Source organism: Astyanax mexicanus, chromosome 13 (genome assembly GCF_023375975.1).
Source record: "Astyanax mexicanus isolate ESR-SI-001 chromosome 13, AstMex3_surface, whole genome shotgun sequence".
Classification (NCBI taxonomy): domain Eukaryota; kingdom Metazoa; phylum Chordata; class Actinopteri; order Characiformes; family Acestrorhamphidae; genus Astyanax; species Astyanax mexicanus.
Genome location: NC_064420.1, coordinates 2,186,115 through 2,202,611, shown reverse-complemented (window position 1 = coordinate 2,202,611; position 16,497 = coordinate 2,186,115). Strand labels below are relative to the sequence as shown.

Below are 16,497 nucleotides of genomic sequence, written 5' to 3'. Positions count from 1 at the left end.
ATAAATTATAGTTTGCTTAACCTTCCTATTATGTTCATTTGTCAGGAACAAGAATGGAAATGTTTAATTATCTAAAAGATGCAGCATGAATATTTTATTACTAACTCTATTACTAATTATTCTATCAATATTTAGTGCAATATTTAGTTCAATTAGGATAATTCACTCATTTTTTCATAAAAAAAAAAAAACTTACTTTTGAAAGACCAACATATAAAACACAATAGTTTTACATAACATTGAAACGTAACGTTGCAATTTTGTTTTAGTTTAATTTTTGCAGGGGATGGTTGATTGCAAATATGTGAGATGAACCATTTTCATATTATATGTTTATTTTACTAATTACAGCAAGCAGAAGAAGTTTTGTAGTGAAAAAATACTATGAAAAACTATTATTCTTAGACCTTAAAGCTTTAAAACAAGTCAATTTGACCCGTAACATAACAGAAAGGTTAATTGGATAGTAAGATGTGAATAGTTTAATATCAATAACAATTATCAAATAACAATTTTAATATTTAAGAAAAAGCCACTTTACTTAAATACAGCATTATATAGGAGTTTGTAGTCTGCTGCTAAAGCTGGCTAGCACTGTTGGAGCAGCATTAGCATTAGCCGCTAAGCGCTAGCCTTTTGCCGTCTAGATGTGAGTGCTATTGGCCTGTAGCTAGCGTGTTTAAACAAGCTAGCCATGTGATACATGAAACAAGCTACGTGACTGGTTCCTCAGTCTAGTGCTGTCGGGCAGCAAGTAGGCTGCATTAGTGGTTAGCTGATAATGCTAATGCTAATGCTTTAGCATGCTGAATTACAAGGGAAACATGGCGACACCCTTGTTCCTTACTAGTGTCGCATAATGCGCCTTATAATCTGGTGTGCCTTATGTTTGAAAATAGACCAGAAAATGTCCAAAAAACACAGATCCTCAGCATCCTGAGGGTAGGGGTCTCAGAGTTGGGTCAGGGGGGTCTCTGTATGTACAGGTACTTACAGGGGATGGTGCGCAGGTACAGGTTGTCTCTAATCACTTGCTGGAGTTTATGGTCCAGGGATCCTTTCTGGAACTGCAGGCTGAGGTAGTGACGCAGATCCGTGTTCAACACCTTACCTGCAGAGACACAATTACAGCACAGAGTAAACCTCCAACCAGCAATATAAAAATCTATATTATGTAGTATTAGACAATAACAATATCGTTCTTTTGCAATGCATGCGTGCAATAGGCCATCGCCTAACGTGAATTGTCTCATTTAATGCCAAAATAATGTTTATAAAACTTTTTTTTTGCTGCTTAACACAAAGAAAAGATTACACTGTTCTCATTTTACATGACGATGTCTATTAGATTATTGATTGCATCTACCTAATACCATTTATTAACCCCAATCATTAATGCACGTGTTGCATTGTATTATTAAGATCATTACATTTTGGATCATTATTATTATTATCATTTTTTAATATTGAAATGTAGGTACCACTTAAAAATAAGGCTCCTTTACAAAGGGTTTAAAAAGGTTTTAAAAAAAGGAGTTATTAGGTTATAAACCAGTAATAAGCAGTTATAACACATACATAGAATAAATGGCAACAACCTGTACATTTTCTTTACAGCAGTATACAACAGGTTCATCCGTTGTATGGTTCAATCTGTTAAAAACCATAAAGCACTGGCAATTTGCTGCACGTGTTCAATGCAATGGAAGGCTATTTTTACAGAGTTACAAACAGTATTTTTGGATCCATACTATATTCAATTGCTATAAATTGCAGCCATTCTCACTTTTTTTTGTCAACTCGGACAGTATGATGTGTGTTTTTTTTAGAGATATTCTCAGAGCAAGCCACTCACATCACTTTCAATTTCCCTTCCCGACAATATAAACTTCAAATCAATAGTAATTTGACAAAATCAGTGAAGCACAGAGCCAGGAGTGGATTGCTTTCACACACGGTGAACTATATCACGATTCCCACAGTTTTCAGAAGGACCAGGGCGCAGTGCTCAGTATCGAACCCTGAGAAAGTCAATGGCTACAGTGCAAAAGATGATGATTCGGTGATCGCTGGTATGAATCTCGGTCATGCAGCTTGCCATCAGCTGCAGGAGCCCTGAGAGAGCACAGTTGGTCTTGCTCTCTCTCTGGGTGGGTACAGTAGTACAGTAGATGGCGCTCTTTTCTTTCCCCTCATCACTCCTAGGGTGATGTGGATCAGCACAAGGCTGCGTCTGTGAGCTGATGTATCAGAACCGAATCGCTGCGCTTTCCTCCGAGCTTTAGCACTTTGATGCTACTTCTAAACTTTATTTAGCACCACTTTATTTGCTGCTCTTATAAAATATCAGCTTCTAAACAGATGGGAACAGTCCAATATTGCAGAACTTGAGGAAGCATGCTACAACCGTCCGGTGGCGTGATCGACAACTCTTGGCTTTGCACTGGAAACAAGACCAAACCCCTGTATGTTTAAGGGACACGTCAAACTGCTGCTAACAGAATCTTAATCGGCTTGTTTTTGCAAGTATCCAGGTGCACAAAAGGATAACAATGGCTAGAGTAGCAAGAAACTGCAGAACTCACTGCACTGCACTGCAGCAGAGGTTCAAGCACAGTTCAAGGAAGTCAGAAGCCAGGCAGGGGAAACAAAGGGTCCCTCGGCAGGGAGAATTTATAAAAACGTGAACGCCAAGAGCTCCCAGCCCCCGAAAGAAAGGATGCAGAGAAACAGGAGAAAGCTGTGCCACGGAGGAGCGAGTCTCCAGATGTTGGAGTATTTCGGAGCTGACGCCTCTCTCTAGAGCAGCTCCTTCCTGTAGGTGGGGAGGATGTGCTTTCAAACAGCACCCGTCACATCAATGTCCCGTCAACAAGCATTGTTCTGGGTCCTGCATCTGCTTTACCAGTTGTTTGAGCCTCCCTACCTGTTCTAATCTGAGCGTTCTTCTCAATATATGACCAACAGCAGTGCCGAATAAAAGACAACTGTCAAAATAAAGAAGTAAAGAAAACAGTGAATGAATTGACTATGCTAAATTAGACAAGACAAGACAACTACATGCATTATTCCATGTGTTGAAATATGGAATATTACCAGAGATTGGCAAGTAGCCTTCAGAAAGTTGGGTAGCCTTTGTTACAGTACTATGTGGGGAGCAGTGAGAGTTAAGGAGTGTTGAGTGTGGGTATTGAACCCACAACCCTTTTACACACAAGCCAATAACCTGATCCTGTAACCACTGAGCCACCACTCAGCCCACTTCTAGGTGTAAACTTATGGGTATCCACATTGTGATGCCAAAAGACCATGCTTAAGAGCCCAAAAGTGGCAACTCGTTGAGCATGGGTTTGAACCCACAACCCTTTTAGATGTAATAACCCAATAACTTGGTTCTGTAACCACTGAACCACTCACACACATATGGGTACGTACACTGTGATTCCCAAGGACCATGCTCAAGGAACCAACAGTGGCAACTCGTCCAGAACGGACATAGAACCCATGATATACAACCCAAAGACTTGGTTCTGTAACCACTGAACCACCACTCGGCCAGTTTTAAGGCGTACGCCTATAAGTACTTACACTGTGATGCCCAAGGACCATGCTCAAGGACCCAACAATGGCAACTTGTCAAGCATGGGTATTGAACCCACTACCCTTTTATATACAACCCAATAACCTGATACTATAACCACTGAGCCACCACTCGGCCAGCTTCTAGGCGTACACTTATGAGTATGTACACTGTGATGCCCATACTGGTGCCATGTCCAGGGTGTATCCTTGGTTTGCACCCAGTGGTTCTTGGAAGGTTCTAATCCCACTGTGACCCAGAGCAGGAAGCCACAGAGAAGAAGAAGATGGATGGGAGTTACAGGAGGGAGCGAGCACAGGGATTGTCCAGATATTTTGGACTTTTTGGAGATGATGTCTCTCCAAAACAATGAAGTCAGAAAGAATGTTGCATCAACAATTTTTGTTCTAGTCCCTGCAGCTGCCTCACCAGTTGTTTATCTGAGCGTTATTCCCAACGTACGCCCTACAGCAGTGCTGAATGAAAGACAATTCTCAAAGTAAAGAAGCCGTGCCTATATGGTACCACTGGGACGAGGTATCAGCAGGCTGAAGAGCAGTTAAGTGTCAATATTTGTGCGCATCCCATGCGTTAAGTTGAAACGCCTGTAAGCAGGCCTCAGGAGAGGAACTTCTGCAGCGGGATTACTCACTGCTTGCTTTTAGCTTTGAGACCTTGAGAAAAGGAGCTGACGTGGTGAAGGGTAAACACACAGTGCCTTGTTTGCGGTTTCACCCGTCTCTTTTCTGAAAGCGACACAATCAAAACAAGTCACTCTGGAAAGAACCCAGCCTCCTCCAGCGCACCCCCTCCCTTAAGAGATTAAAAAGATGGCCCACTGCGACAAATGATTAGCCCTGTTCCACTGGCTGGTGGAGACGCATACTAATGCCATCTTCCTTCCGACGTCCTCGTGAGACACAGCGCTCTGATTTAACGTTAAGGTATTAATTACTCTCCTATTAATGTTCAACATGACCCCGGGAGGGCTCTGCTTCTAGCGCTGTGCGATCTCAGCGGATCTCAGGTCCAATAAAGTAAAACACGAATCATTCCGAGCTTCATTTAGGGAGTTTGGGACTATTCCTTTCAGAGAATTGGGATATTATGAATGGACTTGCCCATTAATATCAATAATGTAATAAAGCAATTACAGCACTGGGTTTACACATAACCAGCAGTGATGATCTGAAAATATAAGCTGGTTTATTATAAATCTGTGCACAAGTAGTGTGGATTGTGGGTCCCAGTCCTTACTTTGGTCACTGCATTTAAAGTTTGGTCTTCTATCTACTTGTTTTCAATGTGGACTTCAGGTGGGCTACCTTGATTGAGGTGCCCAGAAAAAAGGGGAGGGTTGATTAAGAGTCTTCTTTAAAGGCCCAACAGTGGCAGCTTATTAAACTTGTGGTTGTAACAGGATTGTGAAACCCACAACTCTGTTACCAATAACCTAAACACCTAACCACTGATCCACCACTACCACTGAGGGTGTATTACAGCTGCAGGAAAGCAAGACAAAGAGTTATCTCTGTTACCAGCCTGAAGGTCAATTTATAGTTCTGCGTCAATCCTATGGCATAATCTACACGTATACAGCGAGACTATGCTACACAGTTGACCAGGTTTATACTTCTGTGGGCGCATATCAGCGGCTCTGCATCGCTCTGCAGTTTAAACCCCCAAGGTGGGAATGTGTAGGCGGGAACACAAGGCCAAGTGGACCAATCACAGCTGCTGCTGTACACCTTACGTGACCCATAGTTACATTTTCAAGATGGTGCGCAGTGACCTTTTGGTGCAGGTACGCTGCGATGAGTAGGCTATGCGTTGGTTCGACGCAGAAGTATAATTATCTTTTAGGCTGATAATTCTGATGATGCAACAGAGATAACTCCTTTTCTTTCTTTCCTGGTGCTGTCCTGATGAGTGCCAGCTTCATGATAAAGTTTTCGTCATTTTTTTCTTTACCTAGTTAAGTAGTTCTTGCTATAATATGGCTTAGAACATTACTCAAATATTAAGAACCATTAAGTTTTGGGTGGACAATTTTGCTTAAAAGGAATTTAGTTCATTGACTCAAGATGTTCCAACAAAAACTGTGGATAATTTAGTTTTGTAACAGTTTAAAACAAATACAGACACAAGCCCTGGTCTTGCTCATCCCAAAATAACCGTATAACTGAGACGGTGCAACTGGTAACTATGGAGTCACAGGGGAGTTTGGAAGCTCATTGCTTTTGTTTTAGAGCATCTCTCTTCCCCTACAGTGTGTGATACAGAACCGAAGAGCTGAGCTGAGTATACCCTGATAGGTTCACTAGGGAGCACTGCTCCAATCTCCGTCTCTCTCTCACTCTTTCGGTGGATCTCTTGGGGACGAGGCAGGAAAAGTGGAGAAAAGCCAATATCCTCCAGTCTCCTGTTACACTGACATCACTCCGCCCGGTCACCACGCACCTGGAAATCATTAGCGCGCCGCTCGGCTAATGCAGAGAGACAGCAGTGGCACGGTTAGCCGCGAAGCTTCAATAACGGCAAGATGAGGAACCTCTCCATGTGTCCTCCTTATCTGCGAATACATTATCTTATTTCATGCTGTTTTAATGAATAACTAAGGCTTCTGCCAGTTTGTTTTAAAGACCGTAAGACCGTAAAACCGTAAATGTCACAGGAAATATGTCATCCGACTCGCGAGCGTTATTCCGGCGAGGGGCTGCAGGCAGATCCAAGTCCAAGAGCAACATTGCGCAACTTTTTGGACACTGTAAACGGCGCAGTGAATGGAGGAATTTAGGTCAGGCCACAATTGCTGTTCCTCATCAAGAGTCGGGAGTGCCGAGGAACGCATGCGGTCTGTGATCCTTCAGCAAAAAGGCCTGCATGCCTTCCATTCATCCAGAACTATGCTATACATGCTGCCATCCCCCTGGTTCACACTCTGAACATGGGAATTTCATCCCCCCATTTTTGTTAGTGATGATTTCTTTCTTTCTTTCTTTCTTTCTTTCTTTCTTTCTTTCTTTCTTTCTAACTTTTATCCCATTTTCTCCCCAATATACAAGGCCAACTACCCAACCTACTCATTACGGCAGCTGATGGCAAGCTGCATAGCTGGGATTCGAACAGACGACTCTAAACTTTTAGTATGCTTAAAAAAATTAAGAGACCACTATAGAGACCACTCCTAAATTAGTTTCTCTGATTTTGCTATTTATAAGTTATACGTTTGTGTAAAATGAACATTGTTGTTTTATTCTATATAGAACTATACAAGACGCAGAGCTTTCAGACCTCAAATAATGCAAAGAAAACAAGTTCAATTTCATAAAGTTTTAAGAGTTCAGAAATAATCAATATTTAGTGGAATAACCCTGATGGTTTTTAATCACAGTTTTTTTCATGCATCTTGGCATCATGTTCTCCTCCACCAGTCTTACACACTGCTTTTGGATAACTTCATTCAAGCAGTTCAGTTTGGTGGTTTAATGGCTTGTGATCATCCATCTTCCTCTTGATTATATTCCAGAAGTTTTCAATTTGGTAAAATCAAAGAAACTCATCATTTTTAAGTGAACTCTTATTTTTTTTCCAGAGCTGAATGTATATATAGGCCATTGCTTAAGCGCATTAGCCGTTTTGGAAATGCACAATCACAGATACAGGTTTAAGGGGGCGGTTGCAGATGAGAGGGGGTTCGATTCTCTTGCAGTCTGTTTGTGGAACAGGAAGGTCTTTGTGGTTTTGCTGTCAGGTAGTGTTAGTGGGCAGCGCTGTATCTCGGGGGAGCAGCACTCGGCTCTGGAGCTCCAGGTTGTCTGTGGGAGGCAGGGCTCACAATGCTTCCCTTTGTGCCTCATCATCACATGTAGGCACTGGAACCATGTCTACCAGCAGAGCAGAGTCCAGCGCTCAGAGTCCAGCGCTCAGAATCAGGCAGGTCAGAGATGTGGCTCTATATTAACATATAGAGCAAGAGCCCATATGTCAAACAAGACCAAAATTGCATTAATATTACCGTATTTATTGCACTATAAGGCACACTAACAATAAACGTCTTTTTTCTAGTCTATTTTCATACACACCCCGCACTATATTATAAGGCGCACTTATGGTGTTGAGGGGTAGCTAACTACGTTAAGTAACGCTAAGCAAAGTAAACAAAACTGTAATTAAAAAAAAGACTTTCGAGCGCTGGACAATATTAATATTAGCAGTTTGTCTCATGTAGATTGTATTACCATGGGAAATATGACCAAGCTATAGTCCTTTATACTCCTCTTTTGAAAGATGAAAGTCCTAGCGTGGTTAGCAGCTAATGCTAATGCTGTTCCAGCAGCAGTGCTAGCTGGGATTAACAGCAGGCTACAGTTTAATATACTCCCCTCTGAACGGCAAAACAGCTACCATGGTTAGCGGCTAATGATAATGCTGCTCCAGCAGTGCTAACCAAGATTAACAGCAGGTTACAAGCAGGTAATACTCATCTCTGAGCGGGGAAATAGCGCTTAGCGGCAAATGCTAATGCTACTTTAGCCCGAGGTAACCGCATGGCCTCCTTCCGCGTAAGCATGTGTGGAAAGCTGTGCAGAGCTCAGTCCAGCACAGTTTTACAGCACAGATATTTCCAGTTACAGCTAAATTCACACTTTTAATCCCAGAAAAACAAACGTTCTTCTTATTTACCTTTTAAAAAGCCCTTCAAATGCCTGATTAAAGGGCAGATTACTGTTGTTTTGCTGTTTTACTCGGGTTTTAAGAGCTTGCTGCTGACTCAGCTCTTCATTGGTCCAGACGCGAGACAGCGCGTAGGTGGGAGCGGGGCTGGGGGCGGGGCTAGGGATGTCATGGGCCCTGCATTGTTTAATATCGCAATATATATATCATTGAAAAACAAACATTTGCAATGTAAAAAAATTTCCAATATCGTACAGCTCTACTCATGGAGCCCTACTCCCATGTTTCATGACATGCCATGTCTCGCCAGTGTATGTCTCGCCTTAAATGACTAACAAAAAGGACATTGTGTGTTAAAGTGCTGTGTAGAAAGCCTTAACAACACAGTCCTCAGCACATTTCACCCACTCCTGCAGAATTTTTTCCAATACTTCACGCAACAGTGCCCTTTCATTTCCGCGCCCAGACTGAAGGAGCGGCATCAAATTCATCGTCTTAATGGAGTTTTAAAACTCCCTGCGCGAGCTTCAAATCACAGATGGATCAGACGTGTAGGCCGAAGCAATTCGCGCTCGGCTCTGGCAGCTTCGCGCCACCGCCTGTCGCCCAAGGTCATTTAACACCATGCGTTACCACCTGGCTCGCACCGCGGCGCCCGGGCTGGCGGAGATGTCGTACAAGTGCCCACGTCATTAACCTTCCGCACTTCTGCCTCTTTACCTCTGGAAGGATGAACTTAACGGTCAGCGAACCCATCTTACAGGATCTCTCAGGAAAACGTGAATGAAGAAGTTTATCCGCCCGCCGGCCCTGCCGTCTGTCCGTCCACCACGCCAAAAAAAAAAAGAGAGGAGCAGGATGAAAGCGTTTCTAAAAATGTTCAGCCATCCACCTCCGTACCACAGAGTGCCTCCAATTACTGCTGCCCACAGTAAGAGGCAGACGGCACAAAGGCAGCGTATGTCACATTCTGTAACCATCAATGCAGAGAATACGGCCCCGGGCTGCAGGCGTTTCAATGAGCTCAGAAGGACATCGACATGCTTTGATTCGTGAGCTTTCAGGAACAAATGCATCGATGAGGAGCTAGAAGTATAGCTGCCCACTTCACAGGGGTAGTTTACAGGCATTTACAGTAGGGGTGGGCGATATAGGCCTAAAATAATATCTCAATATTTCATGGTATTGTTTTTTCGTGATAATGATTACTCTTGGTGATATGACAAAACAATGAATAAAAAAATATATACATATATTTTAAGAATACACTACCGCAACAAATTTAATGTATTTCAATATCATGACACTAAAAATACTAATAATGCTCTTCAAATATCTCCATATATCCAGGATTAAAGTAGAATAAATGATACTGGACAGATATAATCTACAGGGGTGTCCGAACTACGGCGAGGTATTTTAGAAATAGAATGAAAGTTGGCCCGCTGTTAAACAGGTTTTTATAATGTGAGATTCAAAGTTTGAACGCTAGGTGTCAGAAACGGGCCAAAGAGTCTAAAAGCGGAGAGAGTGCGCATTTCTAGCGCAGAAAAACAGGCCAAAGAGTCTAAAAGTGGAGAGGGTGCGCATTTCTAGCGCAAAAAAAAAACAGGCCAAAGAGTCTAAAAGCGGAGAGGGTGCGCATTTCTAGCGCAAAAAAAAACAGGCCAAAGAGTCTAAAAGCGGAGAGAGTGCGCATTTCTAGCGCAAAAAAAAAAACAGGCCAAAGAGTCTAAAAGCGGAGAGGGTGCGCATTTCTAGCGCAGAAAAACAGGCCAAAGAGTCTAAAAGTTGCCGTAATTAAGGAGTTTAATATTAAGAGACATCATGAAATTAAACATCAATTTGAAAAATCTTAGTTTACACAACACTGTCAAAGATAAAGATAGTAAGTCAAGTAAAATGATTATTTTAAAAGTCTTATTTTAAGTGGTATATTTCATTATTTGTTTTATTATAGAGTCTGTGGCCCGTGACTTCGAATATATTTCTCCTTCTGGCCCCCAACAAAAAAAGTTTGGACACCCCTGCTCTAGTAGATATAGAATGGGAAATAATGAGAACGGTGTGATTTTTTCTTTTGCTAAAAACTGGGGGGAAAAAGTATTAACCTGATGTGATAATTAGAGGCGGGTGATATGGTACAATACGATATTTTAGGGTATAATATCGTTCAACATATTAAAAAATGGTGGCGATTTTATTGCATACGACACAATATGGCACACCACTAGTTTATAGTATAGTGTACAGATTTACAGCCATTTGGTGAGCGTGCCAGAATAAAGGGGTGTCAGTATTGGTTAGATTAGTAATCAAGTAATTAATTTAATTTACTGTAGTTCTACTGTAGAATTACAGACTGTAGTTCTGTATCTGTTTCCCTGTATACATTACTGGATGGATGGATGGATGGATGGATGGATGGATGGATGGATGGATGGATGGATGGATGGATGGATGGATGGATGGATGGATGGATGGATGGATGGATGGATGGATGGATGGATGGATGGATGGATGGATAAACACAGATCTGTTAGAGTCTGACGCTAGCTGGTTCTGAGGGCTGATAAAAGTGCTGATAAAAGACTGTGTGCAGAAAAGTTTGTGGAGCAGCTGCATAGCAGCACTATAAAGCTCCGGGCAGCGATCGTCTGTCATCCAGGCCAAGATTTACACCACATTAATACACAATTAACAACCCTGGCGTGAACCGTGCTGTTAGAAACTTTTTTAAACAGCCTTTTTTGTTTCTTTTTTTTAAAGCGACAGTTCATACGTTTTAAGAATTGGAAATTTATAGACCGTGTTTGTAGCGTGAGCACGTGGAAGGTTACTTTTAATTTGTGCACTGTGGTGCAGTCTCATTTTAGAGCTTGTGATCATGGTAATTTTAGCAAAGTCTCTTGTCTTTTTTAGCTGGCTAGCTTTCTTCAGTTCTAATACTGCATTTATTTGGTTTAACAAGGCAATAATGGAAAAATAACAGAAATAATAGAAAAATAGAATAACTGAATAATAGAAAAAACTCCCAGAAAAACCTACTCGACCTCTCATTGATGTTTTTAAATTAAAAATAAATTTTTTGTCTTTATAAGGATGCTCACAGAAACACATTAATACCATTTATTAAAGTTTCTTAATTCCACCCTCCTCATCCTTCATCATGTTGCCCATCAGTTTGTCCCTTGTAGGTGTTTTTTGGCTGTGTATTGAGGTGGCCAGTTAGCACGAATGCTAATCTAGCAGGCTAACTTTCGGACCAATTGCTGCTTTCATTCATGCATTATTTTTCTCAAAATTGTCCCTGAATTTGAGCAAATGTGCAACTTATAAAAAACAGGAAATGAAGAAACAGCAGCTATAAACCTCTGTTTTGTTCAGAACCTCATTGCTGAGAATATGACCAAAGAACTGAAGGAATCATAAGTTTAGAGAGCAGAAGGCATGTCTAGGATTGGTCCAGAGAATTAGTTTGGCCAAATTAGTCTGTGTCATAATCCATTTGCTTGTCCCCTAATTGTCTCGTCATTTTGTTGATGTGTCGTTTGTCGCCAAATCGCGGGTACAGATCACGCCATGCCATAAGAAACAGTGGTCACTTGCCTTTTTTGCTTTGAGAAAAAAGGAAAAATTATTAAATATTAAGAACTGCAGCTTTTTAACCAGTTTGTGGCTCAATTTCCAGTCTGTGAAAACAAAAGCAGAGCTGAGAAACTCTGTAAATCTTCTGTAACGCTCGTCGCTCTGACGGCTGGACGGCAGGAAGCGTCTCTTTGGTTGATGCAGGTCTCTGACCCTGGACGAGCCCAGGCTCTAGGTTGTAATCCGCGGTCAATCACCTGTCCTCTTCCTCAATTAGAGAGGGCTGCTTAAATGTCAGAGATGAGCTAAAACAGGGGTCTAACGAGGCCGTCGTGTGACAGCGGCGCGAAAGCGTCTTGCAGAAAAAGCCTGTGGTGAGCTAATTAACGGCCTGTTGGGGACATTTGGCAAGACGGTGTCTCGGAGAGACGGCTATCTACTCATTAGAACCACGGCTACAGACATAACCACTGAGCTACGGTCACATCATCACCTCCCCAAATTAACCAATGGTTAAAGTTCTGAAGACTTATACTGACCACGCCTTTAGATTGTGTTACTGTTACTGTTTAGGGCACTATTGAATATGGCGGCCATTTTTCTTTGAGTGTCCGAATCATATGGATGAATTCAAACATCGCTGCTTACTAAGCAAGCTAAATGTGTCCCAGAATGCATTGTGGGTCCCACTACTAAGCAACAGACAGCAGAACAAACAGAGCGGAAAGCGAGACATCAGGGTTGCCAGATTGTTACAGTGGGATTCACTGGGTAACGTCTTTCAAATCCGCCAAAATACTGAGAAAACCACCCAAACAGCTGATGTTCATCATATCAACATTATTACAGGGTTTATTCCAACATGATTTTAAATAAAATACCTTAAATATCTTTAATATCACCACTTACAAAAAAAACTATATTTTATAAAATAAATGTATATTTATGTTTGTATTATATGTGTAATAATTAGCTCGCAAGCAATGAAAGAAGTAAATACTCATATATAATAACGAACATAAACACAACTTATTCAAATTCAAGCAGGACTAAAAGCTCCGTCTCTGCAAGGTTAGCGTTATCTATCTCCAACACTGATGAGTACCCTTTCCATCAGCACGACTAAAAGCTCTGTCTCTGCAAGGTTAGCGTTAGATCACACAAAGTCTACAGAAAAGCAAGAAAGCACTATAATCTTTTCAGTTAAAATGACTTAAAGGAGCCCTGCAGTAAAAACTTTTTTTGTTAATTAAGACTGCCTCGTTTGACTCATAGGCTGAAAAGAACGAGGGATGAATTATAGACGCTTTAACACAAAGCTTTACTCAAAACTCAATGGTTATTTGCCTCCAGACGTATGGAGCAATCTGGCCTCTTTTCAGACTGTAATTAGCACTTCATCTCCTCAGACTGGTGATTCCTGCAGGACCAACGACTGTAGAAAAGCATGAACAGCATGTGAAGAGTTATTAAAGCCACCACACTGTGTAGCTCCGCCCATCCTTTATATGTTTAAATGACAAAACAGTAAATTTTCATTTCACTCAGAGAAAGACTTAAAGACAAGACTCTGCCAAATAGGCAAACCAAAATACCAATTTTAATTTTAATAATTTTAAAACAGCTCTGGAAATAAGAGACAATTTAAAAAAAATAAAGTTTCTTTAATTTTAACAAATTAAAAACCTCTGGAATATAATCAAGAGGAAGATGGATGATCACAAACCATCAAACCACCAAACTGAACTGCTTGAATTTTTACACCAGGAGTAAAGCAGCATAAAGTTATCCAAAAGCAGTGTGTAAGACTGGTGGAGGAGAACATGATGCCAAGATGCATGTCCATTGTGTAATTTCAACAGTTACTTTGCCCTGTTGTAATTTCGCCACATATTTATTCTTAAATCTTTATTCTTACAATATATATATAGGTGTAAAGTATTCTAAAAAAAAAATTAATATTGTATTGTGTCGTGATGTTTAGTCTTGCAATACTGTATTTTTTTTTATTATTATTAGCTTAGATAAAAACATTGGTGTCAGAAGTGGTTTGTTTAGTGTTGTGTTTAAATCTGACCCACTAGATAGTCATGTTGTTTATTCAGATTTTAGAAATATATACAGTTTTTCTATACTATTCTATACGATTTTGTTTCTAACAATATTTTGGGTTGCCGACAGTATCATTGGACCATGCAGACATGTATTGCAATATATTGAATCATCTTGAATTACACTTAGCTGTCAGTCAACTAGCTTATAAATCTTAGTATTATTTATTGAGTAGTGGAAATATCTGTGTGAGAAAGACGTACGCAGAGTTTTCTTCGTATTCTGCAGCAGTTTGATGATTAATGTACGTTGCCGGCTTTAGATTCAGCTCAATATTCCTGACTTTGCATCATCTCTGCTTTAAAAAAAGCTCTTTTCTTCACACCGCAGAAAGCAGGAGGATTTGGGGATAACTGTGAAAGATGATGAGATGCTTTCACCCAGGTGCTCGCGGCTCCTCTCTTCTCTGATCTCTACAGCAGCCTTCAAAGATCGAGAAGAAGCCAATGATGGCCTGAGGGCGCGGGCACACCTCGAGTGAAGCACTGCAGAGAGAACAGCTTCAGAACCAGGTCAAAAGCCCGCGAGCTGTTCCTCATTTGCAGCATAAGAGCTGTTAGAGAAGAGCAGCCAGATGACTTTCATCTGCATTGAACACAAAACCTAAAGCCTGTCATCAAGTCATCATCACAGGATAACGTCCTGACGTCCTTTCCTTTCTTGCATTTGAAGACAGACAGCTTTAGTCTTTCTAATGTTTCTATTTGTGACTGATGGTGTGTTATAGGTGGCTTGAAAGGGACTTGAACTCAAGACCTCAGCCCTAAAGGTGAACATCGAAATTTCACCCAGATAAGTACTTGAACTGAAGATCACAGCCATAAGAGGGTAATAATGAAACTCTACCCAGATTGGGATTGAACCCAAAACTTCAGCATTGAGAGTTGTAGATTGAAACTCCACTAAAATAAGGACTTGAACCCAAGACCCCAGCAAAAGGAGTACAACATGGAAACTCCACCCAGATAGGGACTTGAACCCAAGACCACACCACTGAAAGGTGAACATTGAAACTTCATCCAAATAGGGACTTGAACCCAAAACTCCAGAACTGAGAGGTGAATATCGAAACTCTACCCAGATTGGGACTTGAAACTCCTCCAAAATTGAGAGTTGAACATAGACATTTCACCCAGACAAGGACTTGAATTGAAGATCACAGACATAAGAGAGTAACAATGAAACTTACCCAGATTGGGACTTGAACCCACGACCCCAGCACTGAGAGGTAAACATCAAAATCCCAGACAGGAACTTGAACCTAAGAACCCAGCACTGAGGGGTGAACAGTGAAACTCTGCTTAGATAGGGACTTGAACCCAATTCCGCAGCATCGAGAGTTGTTAATTGTACTGTTAATTGTATTGTTAATAACTACTCTCAGATTGGGACTTGAACCCAAGACCACACCACTGAAAGGTGTACACTAAAACTTAACCCAGACAGGGAAAGCCCTGAAAGGTGAACATTGAAACTCTATTTAGATAGGGACTTGAACCCAAGAGCACACTCCTGAAAATGAACACTGAAACTCCACCCGGAGACAGACTTGTATGATGATCCCAGAAACAGGGACTTGAACTCGAGACCCCAGCGCCGAGACATTAACATTAAAACTCCACCAAAATTTGGACTTGAACCCAAGACCACACCACTGAAAAATTACATTGAAACTCCACCCACAAACAACCCTGAGAGGTGAACATTGAAATTCCACCCAGACAGGGATTTGAACCCAAGACCCCACCACTGAGACAGCAGATTGGTATACTCACACAGCCATGAAAAAATCTGATTTCTGTCACATTAAGCCCAAACCCAGTCTGATCAAAGTTACTTGTAACTAGTCTAATGTAAAGGTAATGTGAACAAAGACTAGAGGGTTCATTTGCATATAGCAGCTCTATATGATGATTGTAAAGGCTAATGCTGTGAGGCGTTACACAGTACTCTCAGCAGCTCCGCCGCTCTGCTCTTGTAAGACTCTATAAAACAGTCTGGTTGATTCAGAAGCTTCAGAAAGTTCAGCTCGGCTCTTTTCCTGCCGCTCAGCAGGAGCTGAGAGGGACTGAGCTGGAGGAGTGTTGGGGGAGGAGGGGGAGCAGTGGGGGCGTATCAAAGCAGCGCTGCCTGTGATCCCCGAGCTGTGATGGGAGACGTGTCCTTTACTGGAGCGTTCATGCTGAGAGAGCAAGCTCAGACACGCGAGAGAAAAAGAGAGAGAGAGAGAGAGAGAGAGAGAGATGGAGTTGTGAGTGGTGGATGAAAGTAACCAGCATCCCTACGTACCGGTCCAAACATCTGGACCCAGGCAGCTGAGCAGCATATGGATAACAGTTCTACTAAAAACTACAGCCAATCATCACCAAGATTCACCGCTTCTAAACCAATCACAAACTAGCAACCATATCCCAGAGACATCACCGACTCAACCAACAGACAAGAGGAGAAAACAAGAAGAGAGATAAGAACAGAGGAGAAGAGAAGACAAGAAAGGACAACAGAAGGTAACGAAGACAAGGGAAGATAAGATGTGAAAG

General features: G+C 41.5%; 1 protein-coding gene across 2 annotated transcripts in view; it reads right to left on the bottom strand.

Moving 5' to 3' along the window:
* The window catches only part of magi3a (membrane associated guanylate kinase, WW and PDZ domain containing 3a), a 200,525-nt gene that overhangs the window by 75,304 nt on the left and 108,724 nt on the right, over window positions 1–16,497 (bottom strand). For both annotated transcript variants that reach the window (XM_022677132.2, XM_022677131.2), the window contains exon 2: window positions 995–1,111. In XM_022677132.2, the coding sequence (XP_022532853.2) occupies window positions 995–1,111 (117 nt within the window). The remainder of the gene's footprint in view (window positions 1–994; window positions 1,112–16,497) is intronic.